At 37.5% G+C, this 23,481-nt stretch overlaps 3 protein-coding genes across 3 annotated transcripts; all 3 read right to left on the bottom strand.

Moving 5' to 3' along the window:
- Nucleotides 1-111: 111 nt before the first annotated feature.
- Nucleotides 112-3,491, bottom strand: pomk (protein O-mannose kinase). The gene is made up of 3 exons (XM_079842658.1): nucleotides 3,298-3,491; nucleotides 2,694-2,983; nucleotides 112-1,483 (listed from the first exon to the last, which is right to left on the bottom strand). The coding sequence occupies exons 2-3, from the start codon at nucleotides 2,967-2,969 to the stop codon at nucleotides 716-718; spliced, it is 1,044 nt and encodes a 347-aa protein (XP_079698784.1). The 5' UTR covers nucleotides 2,970-2,983; nucleotides 3,298-3,491; the 3' UTR covers nucleotides 112-715.
- Nucleotides 3,492-7,465: 3,974 nt separating this feature from the next.
- Nucleotides 7,466-11,595, bottom strand: LOC307142113 (protein YIPF7). Its single transcript, XM_079842659.1, has 6 exons — nucleotides 11,517-11,595; nucleotides 11,324-11,443; nucleotides 11,067-11,197; nucleotides 9,856-10,001; nucleotides 9,540-9,721; nucleotides 7,466-8,858 (listed from the first exon to the last, which is right to left on the bottom strand). Exons 2-6 carry the CDS (start codon nucleotides 11,440-11,442, stop codon nucleotides 8,696-8,698), a joined length of 741 nt encoding a protein of 246 aa, XP_079698785.1. The 5' UTR covers nucleotide 11,443; nucleotides 11,517-11,595; the 3' UTR covers nucleotides 7,466-8,695.
- Nucleotides 11,596-11,748: 153 nt separating this feature from the next.
- Nucleotides 11,749-23,101, bottom strand: bbof1b (basal body orientation factor 1b). Its single transcript, XM_079842655.1, has 12 exons — nucleotides 22,997-23,101; nucleotides 19,463-19,715; nucleotides 18,935-19,000; nucleotides 16,934-17,077; nucleotides 16,691-16,771; nucleotides 16,540-16,610; nucleotides 16,277-16,421; nucleotides 14,828-15,168; nucleotides 14,014-14,154; nucleotides 13,785-13,886; nucleotides 13,385-13,447; nucleotides 11,749-12,414 (listed from the first exon to the last, which is right to left on the bottom strand). Exons 1-12 carry the CDS (start codon nucleotides 23,035-23,037, stop codon nucleotides 12,318-12,320), a joined length of 1,545 nt encoding a protein of 514 aa, XP_079698781.1. The 5' UTR covers nucleotides 23,038-23,101; the 3' UTR covers nucleotides 11,749-12,317.
- Nucleotides 23,102-23,481: the final 380 nt, after the last annotated feature.

The following is a 23,481-nucleotide window of genomic DNA, read 5'->3' as shown; positions in this document are numbered from 1 at the left end:
CCAAACATGTATAACACCTTGTGACTTGACGAGTTGGAAACAAGTTTCGACCCACTGATTCGAAATAAAAGATTCGAAAGCGTATGGCTACTACCGACAACACGAACCCAGTGTGTTCTTGAGAAAATATTTATTAAAGGCTTCCAAAGTCTGAGAGAAAAATAATGTTCCACAAAGCAGGTTCTGTTTAGAATGATAATCTTGTTAAAATAAGATCACTTCAATCACTACATCAGTAAGGTAAGTTCTATTAACTTAACTGAAAATAACCTTTTATGAGGTATAGTTATGCAAAGCATATTAGTCAGCATATAAGAACTGGAGCTGAATTCAAACCTGAAACCCTGAGATGCTGCATATCATCCTCTGCTGGATGTTGTTGTCATACATTTGCTGCATATTCTTCTCAGTGCCACATTCTAATATTATGACAAAACCCATTGTACTGCATTGGCATCTTTACTTTCTTAAACTCAAAGGGATAATTTACCCAACATTTTTAATTCTGTTATAACTTAAATCACCTTAATTTTGTTCTAAACCTGACTGTCTTCCTTCTGTGGAACACAAAATAAAATGTAGAAGAATGTTAACCAAATCATTTTAGCGACCATTGCCTTCTACTACATGGAACATTTCTCAAAACATTTCTTTATGTCCCACAGAAAAAAGAAAGTCATTCAGGTTTTGAGTAAATGATAATGATCATAACTCTCTACAACATATCTCTAACTCTCTGGGATTGACTCTCTATCATGCTGTCGTAGACTGAGCGATACACACTGAGGACCTCGAGTGCCGTGGGCCGGATGTGAGGCTCCTTCCTCTTGCATTCGGAGTAGATCTGAAACAAGTGGAAATGAATGACGTCACTTCCCAGGACATTCCCCAAAAGGAAACGCGTCACATCTGGAATCTTCCAGATATCTGTCTTTTCATCGTAACCAGGCATGGCTTCATCTGAGAAATGAACATCCTCGCCATAAGGCCACAATTGCTCAGGGGCAACAAAGTCCCCGGCGAGCTCATGGTGACCGCATTTCACCCCTTGGCTTCCTCTCTCTACCTCAGGCAACGCATCCAGGTCGTTGGCCAGAAGACGCATATCGGATGTGAGAAGAAACTGACTGAGAGTTTTGTGCAGGTCGTTGGAGTCACACATGACCCGGATGCCCACTGGACTGCTGTGCAGGTATGCCAGGAACGCGACATAGTCTATTGCCAGCTGTAGTCGAGTATGCCAAGAGTTTCGCCAGTGATATCGGTCTTGCTCAAGGGTGGCATCGAGCATTAGTGCTGATCCAAGAGGGTGGTACTCCGTAACAAACATACCATCCTCCTCACACGCCCCTACAAGCGTCACGACGCGGGCGCTCTGCAAGGCACGTAGCATTGACAGTCCGTGGAGGAAATCATCTGTATACTGCTCTGATGACAAGACAGAGAGCGCCACCTTCTGCCCGTGCCACTCCGACAGATAAACCTAGAAAACACAATTATGTATGAATGTAAGTCTCTAATAAAAGCAGTCGGAAGATATCAAAACATGTTTGATATTTTGAGCCGATTTTAGAATTCATAGAGTATGAATCATTGCTAATACGTACAGTACAGTACATAATAATACATACAGCAATAAAGTCATAATACGCTGACCAGACAATGGAAATCAAGGGAGCGAAGTCACAAAGATCGGGTAAAGAAAAAAAAATGTAGGCCTCAAAAATGATAAAAGCTGTGTTCATTTGTGAAGATGATTATGATGAACACAGAGCTTATTTTCTGCAATAATCCAAAAACCACAGGAAAAATCCTATTGGGTTTTGTTGAGGGAACGTCCACGGATCGCCTGCTGAACATTTGATTAAAAAAAGAAACACTTCAGAAGTTTCCAAGTCATCACCTGATTGGTTGAACTCCTGAAAACAAAGCCGTTGTGACACTAACCCCTCATGGAATAAGAAAGCAGCCGTGTTTACAACTGTGACAATAATAACGTTCAACTAAATGCTGCATTTTCACAAGCGTGTGAACTTTACAACATAGACTCTTTAAAAGACATACAAGTTTTACACGCCGGTCTGTTATAGGGACGTTGACCTTACATTACATTACATTACATTACATTTTCACGCAAATCGATTAATTGCATCCAAAATAAAAGTTTTTGTTTACATAATATGCATGTATAGGCCTAAAATGTAAAAAGGTATAAGAAAAATGTGTTATATTTATATATAAATCTCAAATATATATAAAGTGTATATATATATATATATATATATATATATATATATATATGCAAAAATATATATGCACAGTATATATAAACTATAAACATTAATGAGTGTGTATTTATATATACATAATAATTATACACAGTACACACCCATATATTATGTAAACAAACTTTTATTTTGGATGCGATTAATCGATTTGACAGCACTAATGATTTTAATTTACCGTAAGCAATTAGTTGAATTTTAACCTCATTTTGCACATAATGTTGTACATAGCCATCACTATATTTGTTTTTATTGCCTTCAAATTGCACATTTTTAATTAATGGATTCAAACGTGCCCCTAATAATATTTGAACTACATTTATATATTTTTTATAATAATTTTATAGTCAAGAAAGTACTCAAAAGATTAATTGATCATCAAAACAATCGTTAGTTGCAACGTCTCACCTTCTTTACAGCCCCTTGTCCGATAAGCTTCACACGGCGGACCTCAGCGCGAATTTCCGGGCACCGTAGCCAAGGAGTACAGGAGGTCATTGTGCCCACTTTAAAGTGGCGAAGCGGGCACTGCGTGTGTGCCGAGAGAGGGTTAGTGTCCTGATACAGGGCATCTAGGTAGAAATACAGCAGCAGATTTGCGCAAAGGAGAGCGGCCAGGCAAAGCAAAACTGCGGGCAGTCCACACCTCGCCCCAGTGATGCCATAGACAGCAGTGCCACCCATAATGACATCTTAACCTATTGAATAAAACATATGAAGAGATTTCAGACAAATATTAAGTGGAAAATGAGAACATATATAAGAGGTATGGGTTATTTCGAAGGTAACACCATAACAGATGACACCCATAAATGCTTTTAAGAGATTTTGAGAGTACTGAGTGGCATCTGTTCAAGTGCATCATAATGCATTTAGTCTAAATTCACGATGCTGCTCGCTGCATTTTTAAACGGACTAGTGATTTATGCACTGAAAACAGAAAGGTATTTCAAAACATTTTGCACGAGTTTTTGTCTAATATGATTTAAATAATTAAATGTCTTTAACACACCAGTTTGCATTAGTATGTGTACTGGTTCACCAGCCGCAGACACAGTGTCCTCCTGTTCATGCGATGCCAATGAAATTCCTTTCTCTTGTGAAAGCGTTGAATAATTGGTGGTTCACAAACACGCTGTGAAATTTCTCAATGTTGTTTTTCCGGACTGTCTATGTCTCGCTCTATGAAATTATTAAAAGAGCAGCGCACCGGAGCCCGGAGGCACATCGCCATCTAGCGCCATCACGGTGTATCAACCTCGCAATCGAGCATTATGAGGTCTATGACACTGGATGACACTGAGAAATAAAGCTTCAAAAAAGTATTTTTTTTTTAAATTTTATTCAAAACTAATGTAATGCATATTTTTGAGTCATGAATTAAACAAATTTCAGTTGTTAAATAGCAATTCAACAATTTTATGTCAGGCGGTAAATCAAATAGTTGTATGTATATACTGTAGTTGTACCACTTGACATGGAAAGTGTACCATACTTGAAATTAGCAGTTTTTACCAGTATTTGAGAGAGATCTACAAACCTTTTCATTCTGCCACAAGGATCAGTTGGCCTCCTCTGAATGATGCATTATATCATGTTTACTGGTATTACATTTTAAATTCATTAAAAAAAAGAGCCATGTTTGCAGTCGTGCCACACTGACATTTGAGAATATACAAATAGCTGGACAAAAGTTTTTCAATTATCTTAACAGCTTTTAAACTATACTGATATGTTTAGAATGTGCTTATAATATGAAAGGTTTCAACCATAAAAAGATGCCATAGTATTTAGTTATAAATAAACTATTCTTAGTTTTATTGTTCTTAGACAAATGGATAACAGTCATTTGTTTGGACAGTTGCACCACCTGACATTTTGGGGGCTTAAAGTTTACTTAAAAAAGAAAAATGTCCCATGATTTACTCACCCTCAAGACATATGACTTTCTTCTTTTTGATGAACACAATCAGAGTTATAATAAATACCCATGCTTTATAATGGCAGCGTCTTCCAGAATTTCCTTGCATTATACAAAAGATCAAACCAACATGCAAACAAGTGATAGTTTTCTCAGAACATCAACTTTTGTCTCTCAGAAAGTGTCCAAGACGAGGTCTCTTCATGTTCTAAACAAATGTCATTATGTACAAATTTTTGTGTGTATTTATGAAGCATTATAAGTGTATCGTAAATCCTGATGTTTCCAAGCTTTATAATGGCAGTGAACGGGTCCCACGAGTTTGAAGCTCAAAAAAGTGCATCCATCCTTTATACTCCACACAGCTCCGGGGGGTTAATAAAGGCCTTCTGAAGCGATGCGTTTGTGTAAGAAAAATATAACATGTTATAAAGTAAAATATCTAGCTTCTACCAGACCGCCTACCGTATTTAACTTACGGAAAAAGCATAACTGGCGCAACGTATGACGTCGTATGTAGCGTAAGCGTTTTGAATTGCAAGAGGCATTACACTTTCTGAGTAAGTTGAATAAGGAAGGCCGTCCGCCGGAAGCTAGATATTTTATTTTATAAAGTTTTAAATATGGATTTTTTTTTTTTTTTTTTACAAAAAAACATTGCTTCACTTCAGAAAGCCTTTATTAACCCCCCGGAGCCTGAGCTACGTTTATAATGGATGGATGCACGTTTTTGAGCTTCAAACTCGTGGGACCCGTCACTGCCTGGAAACATCAGGATTTGCAATACACTTAGATAATGTTTCATAAATACACACAAAACATTTTACATAATGAAATTTGTTTAGAACATGAAGAGACCTCGTCTTGGACACGTTCTGAGTGACAAAAGTTGATGTTCTGAGAAAACTATCATTTGTTTGCATATGCCACATGGTTTGATCTTTTGTAAAATGCAAGGAAATTCAGATATTTTTAGGTCACCAGGATTTGTGGGGCCACTTTACCTATATATGGCACAGTTTTTATTATTATTTATTATTAATTGAAAGAAAAGGATATTTATATTTTCATATCAATATTGAAAGTATTACTTCAATATGGATCTGCTCACTAACCTAGATAAATTTCAAGACACCTCTAGCCTAACAATTTTCCCAAAAGTGGGTAAAAACCCATTTCACACTTAAGGTGCTTTTGTTATTAGTTATACACACTATGTTCGTTGACCCACACGTGAGTTATCTTTTATTCATAAGAGAACACAAGTCGGCTTCCACGGTTTCCATGGATAATGTTTATTAAATATTAAAGAATGTGGTGTCGAATTAACACCCTCGTGCCACAAAGCCTTTATCTGCAGATCAGGGTAGACCTTTAATGTCACGGCAATGCACTTTACCAGGAGCACACTCTAATTTCAGGCAAACAAAATGTGTATAATGTAGATGTTTTTTAAAAGGCAGAATGGAGCGACGCACATCCAGGGCTGAGGAGGACCGAGGACCGAGGAGAGTGAGGTTCCGCGTCGCGTCCGCGCACAGCGGTCGCGTCCTGCAGGAGGTGTTCAGAGAGCACGCGCTCGAAGACTCCGCGGACACGGACACCACTGTGAGCTCAGAGCCTGAGCCAGAGCGCGCGAGCTCGCCCGTCATCACGGAGGCGAACAGCCACCTGAGCGGCCTGGTGGGACCAGAACCGGACGACAGCGGCAGCGAACCCGACGAGCTGCTCATGTACGCTAGTTTAACCAAGGAGAAGCTTTTCACCGGGAAACGCGTGAACATCTTCAGCAAGAACGGAACCATTCGGGGCGTGAGAGACAAAGTGAGCGCGGGACAGGTGTTGTTTAACAACCTGTCCAAAATATACGGGGTAAGTTCTATTTAGAGCAATAGAGTTACTTAATACATTTATTTATGTTTAAAACAGCTGTAAACGGATTTTTTATTCATAAGAGAAGAAAATGAGAATGGAAGAGTGAGTTTCTATAGCTGGAAAAAGGAACTCAATCACCCTTATTACGCCATTTGGGATTAATGAGTGACTAATTGCTGTAAGAGAGGCTATGTTTACAGAATAACATTTCAAGGTTATTCCAGGTTATATTTCACCCAAAAATCACAAGAAATAAGAAATCACAACGTAGAAAAATAAAGAATGTGGGCCTATCTTCTGCAATGTGTTATACATGGCAATTAAACACAAGAATGTGGATTTTTATGCAAAAATTATGATTTCATGAAATGTAAGGTCTTGCTTGTTACATTCAGAGCAAAATTATAGAATGCCTATTTATAATTATTCCCAATTATCAGTGGATTGTTTATTATTATAAGAATTATTATATTTCATTAAGGGTTTCCGAGTGTTAAGTTAAAAGTTAAAGTTTGGACATACCTGTTTATTATTTTAACATTTTAACTTTAATATACAAATTATGAAATAACTGCACCCTGTGCTTTTAAATAACAGTTCACGTATTTGTTGGCTTCTTTGACTTCACTACCCAGTCCAGACTTTTTTTTACTAATTTTGTTAAGTTCTTATGTGGCGCAATTTATGTTTGTGTACAAAATTAATAAAAAAAATTTAGTTAGGTAGGTTCAAACTTAACTTTTAGAATACATATTTTTTACTTCAATATGTTTTAATGTACTGTTACGAACCTGTAAGCCACATTTACTCTTAAAAATTTTGTATATTTGCCCTCCTTCTAACATAAGCAAATTTCAGATTTATTTATAATTATGACTCTTACTAAGTTTCAAGTTGCCAGTTGTTATATTATTGAGGACTGTTACACCATTGATCTATAATATCTAATAAATATGTGTCTCTCAAAGGACTCGCATATTTTGAACCGGCCTAAAAGACCATGAGATTGCTTGCAGAGGATGCTGGGTCACAAAATAGGGCGTCACCCAGGGTGGATGTGCAACAGGCTTAAGCGAGTGAAAGTGATGAACAGCGGCCAACGTTTTTGCTTTTATGTGTTTTTCAATATTTGTGTATATTGTGGTTCTGTAAATATATTTTACATTAACTTTTTGCTAAAGAATTTTTGAATAAAGGAACCGAAGGAATCTGGAAAGTCAACTGGTTGCTTGGAATGTTCTTTTAGCCTATGTTTGGGGTGCAATTTCTTTATTTTGACCTTTTATTGTTTGTGATGAAATTATGATGATGTTTTTGTAGAAAATATGATGTTTTTATACATATTTATGTCACATTTTAATGCAATAAAAACAAAAGTCACACCAACCTTTTGATTTTTATTGATACTTTCTTGAATGTTAATTTTTGAATAATTATGCATAAGCAATTAACTTGATAACTTTATAAATTAAGTCAAACAAAAAAGCTGCTTCCTCCACACATAAATGTATTCAATAATGAACAAGAATAAACATAATATAAACTGTCCGGCCAAAAAAGGGTTGCTGTTTGGATTTAAATGGCAAATACTTAGTCTATGATTGGATCATTATTGCAGTGATTATGATGTTTCTAGTATGTTATATGTTTGGGAACAGTTCTTCTAACCCTAACTGATGGAGTGTGTAGCTTTTCATTTCTTAAACAACCATAGGAAGACACATCATGGCCATATTCCAGGATGACAAAGCCAAGATTCTTCAGGCTAAAATTGTGAAAGAACGGTTGGGAGTGAGCAAGGAAAATCATTTTCACACATGAATTGGCACCTCTGAGTCCAGACATTGAAATTCTTTGGGATGTGCTGGTGTAGACTTTACAAAGTGCTTGACTCTTGCATTTTCGATACAAGATCTATCTTGGCCAAACATTTATGCACCTCGATCACAACATTTATTTCAATCAAGAGGTGCATAATTATTATTTTTTTTTTTTGTCAATATCTTGTATGAATAAGATTTTATTGAATAAGGTTTAGCTCAGCCTTCTTTGCATTATTCAGCTTTATCCCAGAGAGTGAGATAAATTCACTATCTCTCACTGCCTGGGATCAAGCTTAGCATGAATTAGTGTGGCCGAGTTCATAGTATCTGATTATGTGTGCATTCCAAAATCAATAATGATTCTGCTAACCCAATGAAATTCTATAACAGTTTTGTTTTTATTCATCTCAAAATTTCGGATTTACAGTAACATTGATTTGTTGCCACTTTGACAGCAATGTGCATTATATGCACTGGATTTTCATCTGATCTTAGAGTGATTATTTCTGATACACTCTAAAAAAAATGGTGCTATATAGCACTAAAAGTAGTTATTTGCCTCGTAATCATAGGGGAACCACTTTAAGTGCTGTATAGCACCAAATCTTGGTGCTTCAGTGGTTCTTCAGCGGTTCTTTGGGATGACTGAGGTGCTATATAGCATCGCAACCATAGAACCTGTTAAGATATGGTGCTATATAGCACCAAAAGTGGTTCCCCTATGATTACGAGCCAAGAACCACTTTTAGTGCCATATAGCACCATTTTATTAAGAGTGTAGTTCACATTTATCAGAAGACAGTAAGGAGAGCGAAGACCCCGTAGAGAAGAGCGCATGGATAGGCCACCAGCAGCTGCTGCCCACTCATGTTAAGAGTGGAACTGAAGATCTTAGAAGCTGATAGACTGCACCAGCCAACCACAAGCAAGGCCAACAGCGTTCCCAAGAGCCCTCTGCATTAAAATAAAAGCCATTTGTTATTCAAATGCAATGTACCTGAAATAATACACTCTTAAAAATAAGGTTCCAAAAGGGGGTTTTCGTATTGAATGCCATAGAACCATTTTGGGCTTCCCAAATATCTTTTCAATTAATGTATTTGGTCTTGGCAGACTTCATCTGCTATACTGCTGCTAATAGATACACAGACACACTGCTGTAATGTAATGTTGTGCTGTTCCTGCATGAATAAACAACATACATACATCCCGTAGCAGATCTAGACAGGTGGAGGTGGATGGTTTCAGAGGAACTCAGTACGCTGCAGGACTAACCCAGACTATTTAAATGTTGAGCAAGCAATCTCATTGCAGAATCAGCAAAGCCAATCAGCTTGTGCCACGGTGAGATGGCTTGTAAAGGAATAATCAGCATATGCCATCTAGAGTTTCATGACTGAACTAGGTTCATTATATTAATATGATATCTTTTTCATACAATGGAAAGGTTCCATGGGTGTTAAAGGTTCTTCATGGAACCATACACACCAATAAAGAACCTTTTTTTAAAGAGTGTATGGCAAATGTAAATAGACCTGGACAAATGTAGTGGCCTAAAACTGCTTTTTGTTAGTGGCTATAAAACAATTAAAGAAATGGAATGGAAAATGCTTCTATAGAGTTATGGATACTCACTGAAGTGAAAAAACAACAGCAAAGGCAGCGAGCGCAACCATTGGCAGGAGACAGTATCCCAGGACACTCGCCACACATCCACAGGATATGCTGTAAATGCTCATCAGGTTCAACAGCGTGTATATCCCAACACATCCCAGAGCACTGATGCCATACACATATCCAAAGTGCACTTTCCCTGCCTGCGGAGAGAATCCACACAAATACACAGGTACGTGCTCTGGACATTACATATGTTTGCATTTCCTCTGCGCAATATAAATCACTGTGTACCTCTAGTTATGGTTTTGCTAAAGGTTCAAGGTGTACTTTGTACCATCAATAGTGTGGCTCCCAGAGCCACGCAGAAGAGAATAGGCCCAGTGAGGTCTGTCTCGTTCATAATACTGCCATCAGCAGGCTTCAGTGGATTTAACACAGTCAGAGTCTTCTGCCAGATATGGTCAAAGTTAATGCCCAACTCTAAAAAAAAATAATAAAAAAAAATTCATTTTGAAAATATTTTTTGTTAAGGTTGATTAATGCATAAAGCATTTAAAGCTGAAGTATGTCAGTTCTTTATCCTTAGCCAGAGGTTCTTTCCTCCACCATCCAATCAACCAATCAGATCAGAGGCACAAGTTTACAGTTTGTCAAGTTTAGGCTTACAATCAGGGTTAGGTGCTTCTACATCAGTGTTTTTAACCTATCATAGGTATAATGTATGGGTAGGGTTAGGTTTAAGGGTAAGGATAGGGGAGAGGAATGTTGTTCCAGGATCAACAAAATATGCAACGCCACATTAGCGAAATTTCACAGGGAAAAAAGGTCCATTGTCTATTGTCAATAGGGATATATGAAGCACCACTCGCACAGAAGTCATTTTCAAACCAATCAGCTTTCTGTTGATCAACATGGGGAATTTGAAAAACTTGAACCTGTTGTGAAATCTGCATGGGGAAGTCTAATCGCCCTCAAGTGAAATTCCTGATAGGTATTGCAGTTAAAATCTCGCTCTCAAAGATGAGCTGAACAACGATAAATGTGACTGCCCCTTGACTCGACCAATGGCATGAGTCGGAGGCGTGGCTGTTTTTATTTTTTATTAAAGTCACCATGAAATTAAAATGGACAATTCTTATTTTTTTATGGAATATTGCAGTATTTATTGTAAATTATTTTTTCAATCTTTCTAATCTTTAATCAAAAATATCTTCCCCTCCTTCTTACAGCGACTTCTCTTCTCTGGTGACGTTTACTGGCACGAGGAGGCGGGACAACCTGTCACTCACACAACATCACAGCAAGAGCAATTCAATGATTCAATCAATTCCCGAAGGGCCAAATCAAGTCCCGCCCAACATTTTTTCTCGTCTGAAAAGCTGTTTCAAGCCGATATACGTCACGATAGGAATAAAAATAATCGCAATTTCTATTTTATGCCGACTTTGGGGGTGTATTCTGTTTTGGACTTTTTTCTTTTCCATTTGGTGGTGCAGAAGTTACACACTTCAACTTAAATATATTTTATAAAAAAAATTGTATTACCTTCTAAGAGTGGCGGTTCTTCCTCATATGAGTCTATGCATTCTGTTTGCTCGGGTGGCGCTACAGGCTGATACACTTGTCCAGTATAAGATGTAGTGGCATATTCATCTGCTAAATGCGCGGAATTATCACTGATAATCAGATGGTAAACAATGAATCACAACTAACATTGCACACAGAAACAAGTTAGCTGATATACATTAATAAATGGTAGGCTATATAAAACACATGTATGCAGTTAGCGACATTACACTTACACTTCATGGTATGCTGGATTAACATAGGCTGGATCATAGCCATATACCTCTCCCTGCTGACTGTCCATGTAATATCCAGACTGATAGAAGTCTTGTTCAAAGCTTTGAAAGTCTCCCATTCTGTTTAAAACCAAGAGGCAAGTGTATACAAGTTCAGTTGTGATAAGAACCAGTTCTGAATTGATGTTCTAACCTTTGAAGTTGATTTGAAGATCTCGGTTTGTTTGTACTGAGGCTTTGCTTGGTCACTGAGCAGCTGTTTTGCTGTATGTTGGTATATGATGCTATTAATAGTCTTCTATATTTACTTGAGAAGCACTGTCACTGTGCAGGGAGGTCATGTTTGTAACGCCATCCTGATGATCTGTAGACCCCTCATGATATATTCTGTATCCGTTCATGAAAACGATTATTGTACAATGGTTCATATTAATGCCAACTTTAATATGAGTCACCAACATAATACAGTATTTCTTACATTTTCAAAAATACATCATTACTTAGGAAAATTAGCTTGTATGACAACAATGTTACCATCCTCCCTCAAAAAAAACAAACAATTTTAGTTACATGAAATTATTATGTTATTCATTGTCTTGTAAACAGTTCAACTATAAAAACTGCACTAGAAGATATAAATCATCAGCAAAGTCTAAACTATGGCCATGTTTAGTAAACTGTTAAACTTATTTTCTGTCTGTTATATTAAATACAGTTTGAATTATTTGTTTGCAATAAATAGCCATTCAGAATTGTGGGTTGTGTCATGCAAATACTTTTAAAGTCTTTCCTGAATACGGTTATTTTACGCAATTTGTGTAATCTTTAACACCGTATTATCAGTATTGGTACGCTGGCATCTCTACATGTATAAAACAACAACTTTGGTCTCCTTTTAAGTTGTGGTATAGACATGAACACTTCTTGGTATATCATATGCAATTTCCAACTTATACACTATTTAGCTCTCTTATCTGTGATGAGGTCATGTGATCTAAGGGTCTAGCAGAGCACTGGAATTATCACTGGAACTCATACTGGAAACTGCTGCTTGGGTTAAAAAGGTCGCATGGGATTCCTCATCTTCATTCCTGTGGAAAAGACAGAAAGATCACTGCATTATGAGTCTATTAGTCGTGTCCCAAATGATTGGATCAGGGTTGGAGCTAAACACTGCAGCACATTGGCCCTCCAGGGCAAGATTTGAGGAACCCTGCACTAAACAGTATGGCCCTGTCCCAAATGGAACCCTAAACCCTTGCGGTCTTCCTACGAGTCCGCACTTTCATGACATAACGCCGTTTTGACTGTCGGGAAGAAGTCCGCTGCAGAACCCGCACCAGTGCGGGCTCGGCAGAAGTGCGCATCGACAGCAAAGGGGGCGCTCACGAGCACCCTTCCGAGACCTAAAATGACAAATGGGACACCCTACAGTCTCGTGGACTTGACGGACACGCGCACGCGTGGCAGCCATTGTAAGTCCACAAGACCGAAAGTGCATATGAAGTGTGCCATTTGGGACAGGGCCTTTGTACTCATGCACTAGTGGTTGAAATGGGTACTGCAATCCAAATTCAAATTTCTGGAGAGAGTTGTTTCCCCACCCCATCTTCCTCAGAATTGACGCTCACACAAGTTGCCACTGCAACTGGAAAGCGACGATTCTTACATTGTTGATCAGCTAATGTGTACATTTGCAATGTTTTATTGCTGATGATTTTTAGGTCAGGTACAATTTGCAATCTCTGACCTAGTTTGTTTGCTGGCTTCCAGTGTTTTACGCCAACCAGCAACCCTGGGGTGTCGAAATACTATTAGGACATCAAAATGTTTCAAATGCAATGAGAAAAGAGGTAATACTGCAATGTATATTATGAGAAAAATTGTTTTTTTTTTTAACTTGGATGCATGTACACCTATTGTAGGAGAAAGACCGTCAAAAAAGAGGAGCCTTTAAATAGCATATTAGGGGCACTTAAAATTACAATAGAAATATTTCAGTTTCATTGATAAGTTGATATCTTTTTTTTATCAACCAGAAAACCTGTTAGCATGTCTCACCCTGGATTGCTGCTACACTGGTTCCATTCAGAATCTGCCAATGCCGTAGCATGAATTGGTTTCCTTCAGAAATGTAGAAAAAAATACACAAAAATACACACTTATTACTCCTTTGAGTCAGTTTCTGTTTTTTAAAAAATATTTAGTTAAACTGATAAGTGCAAATAAGCTATATATTTATTTTTACTATACGGTCATTATCACTATCTTTGTCTCACCAACTGTTTTCTTTCAAGGTTAATTGTTCCAAAAATAATTTAGGAGATTATGACTAATTTACCATTTATCTTAATGTGGTTTCATGTGCATAATAAGGTTAAAATGTCACATATATTCCAACATTTGTGCCAAATTTTTTATCACCTAAGATACAGTTCAGTATCTGTTAGCAAGTACTTACTTTGATTTCAGGCCATTTATTTTGGCAAAGAGCAGTCTGAGAACTCTTTCTTTTTGCTCCCAGGTCATCTCTGATATGTTAATTTTGTCTTTCTTTAGATTGCTGAAGAAATAACGGACAGATTTGTTATGGATACGCATCGTCAAGGTAATAATAACATGTTGAGTTGTCATTTCATCAGAATTTTAAAAAATGTCCAAAAAGCACACACAAAAGGTTTAAGACTTACCCTTTTTCGGCCGCTTCCATACCAATGGAAATGTTGTTGGTGCTGTGGGATGATTTGTTGATGGTGGGAAAGTGATTGTCCTCCCTTTTGCCTGATAAGAACTCATCCATCCGTCTGCTACGATTCACCTCTCCTTCCTGTCTGGATAACATAATGTATCTTATAACATAATGTCTCTACACATGGCTTGAAGTTTCTGCAGTAAAATGGAGTCTGGAACGCTTGCTTGTTAACTTTTATCCCTAGAATGAATTGGGGGGGTGTGATATTGACCAAAAAGACCTCAATACCTTCTGGGATTTTATCTATAAATATAAGACAAAATTCATTGGGGAAAATGGACCTGTATATGTTGAATTTTGAGGGCATTTGAGCTGGATTCTACTAGGCCAGGGGTTTTCAAACTAAGATTAAAATAAATAAGTAATTAAAAAATGTGATTAAAATAAATTAATGAACAAACAATTGTTATTCAAATAAAATATAAAAATATTAGTTATTAATCTATGAAATATATTTAATTAGATAAAAATAAATAAATGCATTTTTTTATTAATTTAAATAAAAATGAGATTGAAAAATGATTATAAAATCACATCAATATATTATTATACAATTATAAAAGTTTTTTTAAGTGTATAAATTGGGTGTTTATAAAAGACAGATGCCTTGGATTCATCACATGAGCATGATCATATCTGGGGGTCCATGGCATCTAAGAGATTGAAAACTAGACTACATCAAACAGTGAAAGCATGTACTCTCAAGGTGTGTTTGTTTGTTTTTTGCAAGGTGAGTGAATGATGAAGTGCACCTGTGCGTTAACATCTCCTGCTTCACATGATTTAGAGCCTCATGGAAGAGGATCTCCATGTCTGAGCACTGCTCCACGACGCTGCGGGCTACTCTCTTCAATCGGCTCAACTCCCTGTCCCGTACGCTCAGGAGCTTCTGCAGTTTGTCCAGCTCTACTCCGCTGGCCTGAGTTCTGACAGCAGCACGCTGCTTGATGTCACCCTTCTTCCACTCAAACTCAGCCACCATGCTGACAAGGGTCTGCTCCAGAGTCAACACCTTCGCCCTCAGCTCAGAAATTGTGGTCCGCTGGGCTGTAAGCATAGATATGGTGTCATTCGAGGTGTCCTGGCTCATCTCCTGCAGGGTGAATTAAATTCTGGGTTTATTATCAATGTCTGCTGCTTCATAGGCAAGCTTTATAGTAGACTGTTTTTTCCAAGGGTCTAGTAAGCAAAATGTTTTACTTTTTAAAATTTGTATTTGTACATGTGTGTGTGTGTGTATGTATGTATGTTTGTGTGGGTGCACAAGAAAGGTGTTGTAATTATAAATGCAATAATTAATATAATATACAGTACATCAATTATAATGAATACAATATAGTTTAATAAAATAAATGACATAACAGATTATTTAATTTTTAGTTTCTGTGTTTCTTCATAATGCCCCTTTTTGTTAGCCTCACACCATTTGACCATGAATTTCCATGACTTTTGACGGTGATTACTGGGATAAACCTATTTAGAACCATTTTTTTAATTCATAAGCACATATATATATATATATATATTTTTTTTTATTTTTATTTTTTTTTTTATATCCATTCTCGTAATTGTCATCCCGTCCAGATCTTTTTTCAATCTGTATAAATTAAAATCAGAACCATGATGTATACTTGCAATTGTAAAATGTGTATTATTGTATTATTATTACATATTGTATTGTATTATTTTACAGTTTATAACAGTAGAATACTAACAAATTAGTACTTAATGGAAATTAAATAATGTCACAGTGCAAAAATGATCTGATCACAAATAAAAACAGTAATATTGTGAATTATTATTACAATTTAAAATAACTGTTTTCTATTTTATTATATTTGAAAATGTAATTTATTCCTGTGATGGCAAAGCTGAATTTTCAGCATCATTACTCTAGTCTTCATTTAGAAATCATTCTAATATGTTGATTTGCTCAAGAAACATTTCTTAGAAAAATTTCCAACATTTACACTGCTTAGTATTTTTGTGGAAACCGTGATATTTTTTCAGGATTCTTTGATGAATAGAAAGGTCAAATAGAACAATTTTTATAATAATGCAAAAGTATTTACAGTCACTTTTGACCAATTTTATGCATCCTTCCTGAATAAAAGTATTAATTTATTTCCAACCTTTTGACCGGTAGTATAGGTGAACTACACTGCAAAAATGGTAACTAATATGGCGTGTTGTGATGTCACCTGATGCAGACTAAGGATGTCGTTCTCTTCTGCCAGCGCAGTATTTCTCTTCCGCAGATCCTCCACCTCTTTGATGTGGTAACCCAATGCCTTATTTAGACGCACATTCTCCTTGAACATCGAGCGAGATGCGTCATCCAGCTGTCTGATGGGGCCAAGATGGAGGATGTCATCTCATTTATCTCATGTAAAATGTATCTCACAGACAGTGGTATCAGGTAGAAATGTTTAGTGGTGTTGGGATAGATGGAGAAGATGCTTACATGATGGCTTCATTGTGAGCTTTTTCTGCCAGCACAGCAATCTTTTGCTCAGCATCCTTCTCTAGCTGAACCTAAAGAGAAAGTAGGAGAGACGCTGAGAGAGTGAATGAGAGATTTTGTTGAAATATTTTTTTTCTCTCAGTATAAATACCTTATCATTGAAGAACTTCTGCTCCATTCTTGCAAGTGTTTTCTTGTGTTCTAGATCAGCGTTGTCCATAGTTTCTTTCATCTGTACAAAACAATGGGGCGTTATCCCTTACGCTGTATCATTTTGATAATTGATAAGATAAAGTATAAATTAGGTAAAGGATTTTCAACACAGCATCCTTAAGGGTTAAAACAGATATACTTTTGTATAATGTGTACATAAAGTCAATAGATTGCATTATACATTTTTGAGATCTTGCTCCATTTGGGGCTTCTTCCTACGGAAGTCATTGATGAGCTTAAGCTCCTCCTGAATCACGTTGAACTCGCTAGATCTCTTGTTAAATTTCTCCTCCAGCTCATTGATCTTCAGCGTGAATTCAGTGACCTGTAATGCCAATCAGTATGGTTAATGTTACCTAAAATTTTTTAATAAAACTATATTAACTCATTAAATTTGGTTATTGAAATAAAGCTGAAACAAAATTATATATAAATATTAAATTAAAAACTTAAAATTAAACAACAAACAAATTACAAATGAACGGAAAAAAGAGCTAAATATATATATATATATATATATATACACACACTCACCTAAAGGATTATTAGGAACACCAGTTAAATTTCTCATTAATGCAATTATCTAATCAACCAATCACATGGCAGTTGCTTCAATGCATTTAGGGGTGTGGTCCTGGTCAAGACAATCTCCTGAACTCCAAAATGAATGTCAGAATGGGAAAGAAAGGTGATTTAAGCAATTTTGAGCGTGGCATGGTTGTTGGTGCCAGACGGGCCGGTCTGAGTATTTCACAATCTGCTCAGTTACTGGGATTTTCACGCACAACCATTTCTAGGGTTTACAAAGAATGGTGTGCAAAGGGAAAAACATCCAGTATGCGTCAGTCCTGTGGGCGAAAATGCCTTGTTGATGCTAGAGGTCAGAGGACAATGGCCCAACTGATTCAAGCTGATAGAAGAGCAACTGTGACTGAAATAACCACTCGTTACAACCAAGGTATGCAGCAAAGCATTGTGAAGCCACAACACGCACAACCTTGAGGCGGATGGGCTACAACAGCAGAAGACCCCACCGGGTACCACTCATCTCCACTACAAATAGGAAAAAAAGACTACAATTTGCACGAGCTCACCAAAATTGGACAGTTGAAGACTGGAAAAAAGTTGCCTGGTCTGATGAGTCTCGATTTCGGTTGAGACATTCGGATGGCAGAGTCAGAATTTGGCGTAAACAGAATGAGAACATGGATCCATCATGCCTTGTTACCACTGTGCAGGCTGGTGGTGGTGGTGTAATGGTGTGGGGATGTTTTCTTGGCACACTTTAGGCCCCTTAGAGCTTAGGCCTACCTGAGTATTGTTTCTGACCATGTCCATCCCTTTATGACCACCATGTACCCATCCTCTGATGGCTACTTCCAGCAGGATAATGCACCATGTCACAAAGCTTGAATCATTTCAAATTGGTTTCTTGAACATTACAATGAGTTCACTGTACTAAAATGGCCCCCACAGTCACCAGATCTCAACCCAATAGAGCATCTTTGGGATGTGGTGGAACGGGAGCTTCATGCCCTGGATGTGCATCCCACAAATCTCCATCAACTGCAAGATGCTATCCTATCAATATGGGCCAACATTTCTAAAGAATGCTTTCAGCACCTTGTTGAATCAATGCCACGTAGAATTAAGGCAGTTCTGAAGGCGAAAGGGGGTCAAACACAGTATTAGTATGGTGTTCCTAATAATCCTTTAGGTGAGTGTATATATATATATATATAAAACAAAACAGTAAAAATGATAAAAGCACAAAATTACTAAAAAATAAACTAAAATTAAGACGAAAGCCTAAAGGTAAAAGCTAATTCAAATTATTAAATACTACAACATATACAACAAATACTACTACAATATAAATAATACTAAAATAATGCTGATGGCAACACTGATGACCTTTTTAAAATGAACGCCTGTATTTATTTACTATTTAAATGGATGGCCATTTATTTTGTAATTAAACTGGATGACTGGATTTCATTTCTTATTGTTTCAAAACACTTTTTCATGATTTTATACATTTTTATTGATGATGTATTTTCTGTGATATTGCAATCTTTGTATTGCTAACAGATTAAAGGGGCAAAATAAAACTCAAAACAACAATGATGAGCACTATAACTGAATTTATTCCAGTTTTCCCATATGAGGAAAGGCATCTTACCAAATTCTCGTTTTCCTGAGAAGCCCTTGTTTTCTCAAGCTGTATTTGTTGTTCCAGTGCAGTGATCTGAGAAGACAACATTTTAAAGAGTTAGTTCACTCAAAATGAAAATCTGTCATAACCCACCAAGCAATTTTGCGTTTAAAAGACATCTAATAGCTGTCCAAACACAGCCCTGATGTCTAGGCTAAAACAAGGCTAAATGTGGGTAGTCAGTGAAAATTGTATAGATGTCTAACCATAGAGCAAGAGTCACCTAGAACATGAACATGTCAAAGAAAGGAAACCAGACACCTTGCAATCACTGTTGACTTTGCTTACATGATGGAATATTATACATCTCGCAAGTTATTTTGGGAAAACTGACGTGTAACCAAATTCAAGGTTATTTTGGCTAGGAGTGGGTTACTCATAGCCAGACTATATTGTCTATAGTCTATAGTTAACTGAGACAGTGAAAGGACAGATTTGTTTTTTCATTCGTGTGCCTGTAGCTTTGAACAAAAAAATCAAATGCATCCAATATACCCTCTCTTCATTTTGCAGGTCTTTCTTCCTCAGAACAGCGATGATGTCGATGGAGCTCTTCTCTGTGTTGTGCTGTAGATCAGTGAGCTGCTGGTTGGCTTTGCTCAGTCGTCGCGCTGCTTCAGAATACTCCACGCGTGAACTCTCTGTCATATCACACCTGGCCTCCCACAGAGCCGCGTTTGCCTTCGCCTTCTCTATATCAGACTCCTTATCCCGTTTGGACTCTTGCTTGCCATCTTTTTTCCCTTTTCTATATAAAAAAAATTAAGAGGAAGGTGAATCATCACCAACATCATAAAGTAAAACTATGCAGTCAGATATAACCAGAGGTGGACAGTAGTATTTTTTTTACTCTGCTTAAGTACATTTTTCAAGTGTCTGTACTTTATCAGATTCATTGGAAAACTTTTACTTCACAACATTCCAAAGCCTAATATTGTACTTTTTACCGCACTACGTTTAATTTTGAATATCCTTTAATACTTAAATACATACAAAATTTAGTTCTTACTTTTACTCAAGTACAAGTAAGAAAGTACTACATTTTTTATGTAATTAAGAATTTAGGTGAAATTAAAAAAAAAACACGTTTATTTATGAAATACACTATATTGCCAAAAGTTTTAGGATGCCTGCCTTTACATGCACATCCCATTCTTAATCCGTAGGGTTTAATAAAGAGTTGGCCCACCCTTAGCAGCTATAACAGCTTCAACTCTTCTGGGAAGGCTTTCCACAAGGTTTAGGAGTGTGTTTATGGGAATTTTTTATCCTTCTTCTAGAAGTGCATTTGTAAGGTCAGGCACTGATGTTGGTCGAGAAGGCCTGGCTCGCAGTCTCTGCTCTAATTCATCCTAAAAGTGTTCTATCGGGTTGAGGTCAGGACTCTGTGCAGGCCAGTCAAGTTCAAACTTGTTCATCCATGTCTTTATGGACCTTGCTTTGTGCACTGGTGCGCAGTCATGGAACTAAGAGGCCGGGGCCAAGCCCAATCCCTGAAAAACAACACCACACCATAATTCCCCCTCCACCAAACTTTACACTTGGCACAATGCAGTCAGGCAAGTACCGTTCTCCTGGCAAACGGCAAATCTAGACTCGTCCATTGGATTGCCAGACAGAGAAGCGTGATTTGTCACTCCAGAGAACATGTCTCCACTGCTCTAGAGTCTGTGCGGGGTGCTTTACGCCACTGCATCCGACGCTTTGCATTGCACTTGGTGTAAGGCTTGGATGCAGCTGCTCGGCCATGGAAACCCATTCCATGAAGCTCTCTACTCACTGCTCTTGAGCTAATCTGAAGGCCACACAAAGTTTGGAGGTCAACCAGCAGCCATATCACCCTGAAGCCCAAGACTGGTTTCCCACTGAAGATAAGCAGGGCTGAGCCTGGTTAGTACCTGGATGGGAGACCATCTGGGAAAACCAGGTAGCTGCTGGTAGAGGTGTTAGTGAGGCCAGCAGGGGGTGCTCACCCTGTGGTCTGTGTGGGTCCTAACACCCCACTATAGTGATTGGGACACTATCCTGTAACAAGCACCGTCCTTCGGATGAGACGTTAAACCGAGGTCCTGACTCTCTGTGGTCATTAAAAATCCCAAGATGTCCTTCGATAAAGAGTAGGGGTGCAACCCCGGCATCCTGGCCAAATTTGCCCATTGGCCCCTCTCCTCTCCACCAATCAGCTGGTGTGTGGTGGGCGTTCTGGCGCAATATGGCTGCCGTCGCATCATCCAGGTGGATGCTGCACATTGGTGGTGGTTGAGGAGATTCCCCCTTCTATATGTAAAGCGCTTTGAGTGCCTAGAAAAGCGCTATATAAATGTAACTAATTATTAATTATTATTATTATAGCTATTGCACCGTGTGCCTCAGCATGAACAGACCCCGATCTGTGATTTTACGTGTCCTACCACTTCGTGGCTGAGTTGTTGTTGTTCCCAATTGTTATAATACCACTAACAGTTGACCTTGGAATATTTAGTTGTGAGGAAATTTCATGAATGGACTTATTGCACAGATGTCAACCTATCCCGGTCCCACGCTTGAATTCACTGAGCTCCTGAGAGTGACCCATTCTTTCACAAATGTTTGTAGAAGCGTCTGCATGCCTAGGTGCTTGATTTTATACTCCAGTGGCCATGGAAGTGATTGGAACACCTTTGTCCCAGTTCTTTTGGCAATATAGTGTATAGTGCAGCAAAAAGTACCACATTATGCTTTGGAATGTTGTGAAGTAAAAGTTTTACCAAAGAAAAACAGTGATAAAGAATATATACTTGAAAAAATGAACTTGAGTTGAAAGTATGGTTGCCACCTTCAGTGTGGCAAAATAAGGGACACCCATTCACGACTATACCCCCCCCCCCCAAACAAAAAACAAAAACAAAAAAACAATTCCATAAAGGACAGAAATAAAGAATACGTCATGAAATGATTATTTCAACATTGACAACTTGACAGCTCAACAATAAACCATAAGAAAACATGAGATCAAGTATGTGAACTTGCAACTGAACACATTTTATATTATTTTACATTTGATTATTTTATTTATTTTTAAAGAACTATTTAGTAGCCTATTTGGTGCACTTTAAAGGGATAGTTCACCTAAAATGAAAATTCTGTCTAAGAATATAAAATGAAAGCTGATGCATATAAGATTATGGAAAAAAGTTATGCAGATAAAAGGGCAGATTATGTCAAAGCTGATTGAACAATGGTGAGAATATTGCTTCAGAATACATTATATTTACAACACACACACACACACACACACACACACACACACACACACACACACACACACACACACACAAATATCTATTTTTTCTGGACAAGCAAATATTTTATTTGGACAAGTGAATGACAAGCACGTGAACAGGCATTGGATTCAGAAGGAAAGAAAAGGAAATAAAAAAAAAACAAATATTCAAAATTATTATGAAATATTAATTTGCCATTTGCCTCCTCTCTGCCATCTTTGAAATAGACAAATGCAAGAATAGCCTGCGATGCATTATGTGGATAAAATATAATGAAATAGCCTAGGCCAAAGGTTTTCACATTTCTCTCTCTCTCTCACACACACACACACACACACACACACACACACACACACACACACACACACACTAATACTGCTTTCACGTGCTCTCGGAATTATCGTAAATACGAGTTTCCTAGGTAAACATTGCACATGAACGCCCTAACATTTTGAATCTTGAATGCAATGCGCTCGTAATCACGACTTCAGAAGTCGGAATCATCAAATACCGATAGCACGTGAAGGCAGCATAAGAAATGCTGAATTAAATATGTTTATATTTGTACGAATTGTCATTTTTCAGATCAGAACCACCGTCGCCAAAATCCCACTCTGAACTCAGTTCAAGAGCCCTTAAACATTAAGTTAACGTTACCTTTCAAATTCTTACGACCAGTTGGATGCGCAGTTTTTCATACAAACGCAAGAATATTTGTAATGTTTATATGAATAAATCTACGGACAGAGTAATGTTTTTTACTCACCCTTTTCCTTTCTTTCCCTTCTTTCCCTTTTTAATCGGCATCTCTCTGCATTAATCAGCTGTAGTCAATTCAATGTGTCCGCGCAGGATTAGTTTGTTTACTACCTCTTGCCATGGAGACCGTCACATGGTCCACCCCACAGGATTGCTCATCGCGTTCTAAACTGCCATCAGATCTACATAGATCAGTGGTCCACACATTTTCTTTTCCCAAAAAAACATTAATAACCTTTCAAAATAATTAAAATATTTTCAAAAATGAAACTGCATAACAAAACTGTTTAATGTTGTATCAAACATTTGTGAACTGAAATAAAAAAGAAGCTCTGCACGGATATCCATAACAATGCAGCCCTCTATATAACAGTACAGATGCCTACAGTACAATAAAGTACTGTACATGTACTTCATATCGTAATTAACTACTTTTTAGAGTAAAAATCTATTGTCTTTATATTTTTATAGTGAACATGACCATTATATCGT

The sequence above is a fragment of the Gobio gobio genome, assembly GCF_949357685.1.
Source record: "Gobio gobio genome assembly, chromosome: 18".
NCBI classification, from domain to species: domain Eukaryota; kingdom Metazoa; phylum Chordata; class Actinopteri; order Cypriniformes; family Gobionidae; genus Gobio; species Gobio gobio.
Note: the sequence above shows the minus strand (reverse complement) of the source record. Positions and strands in the feature narration are given on the sequence as shown.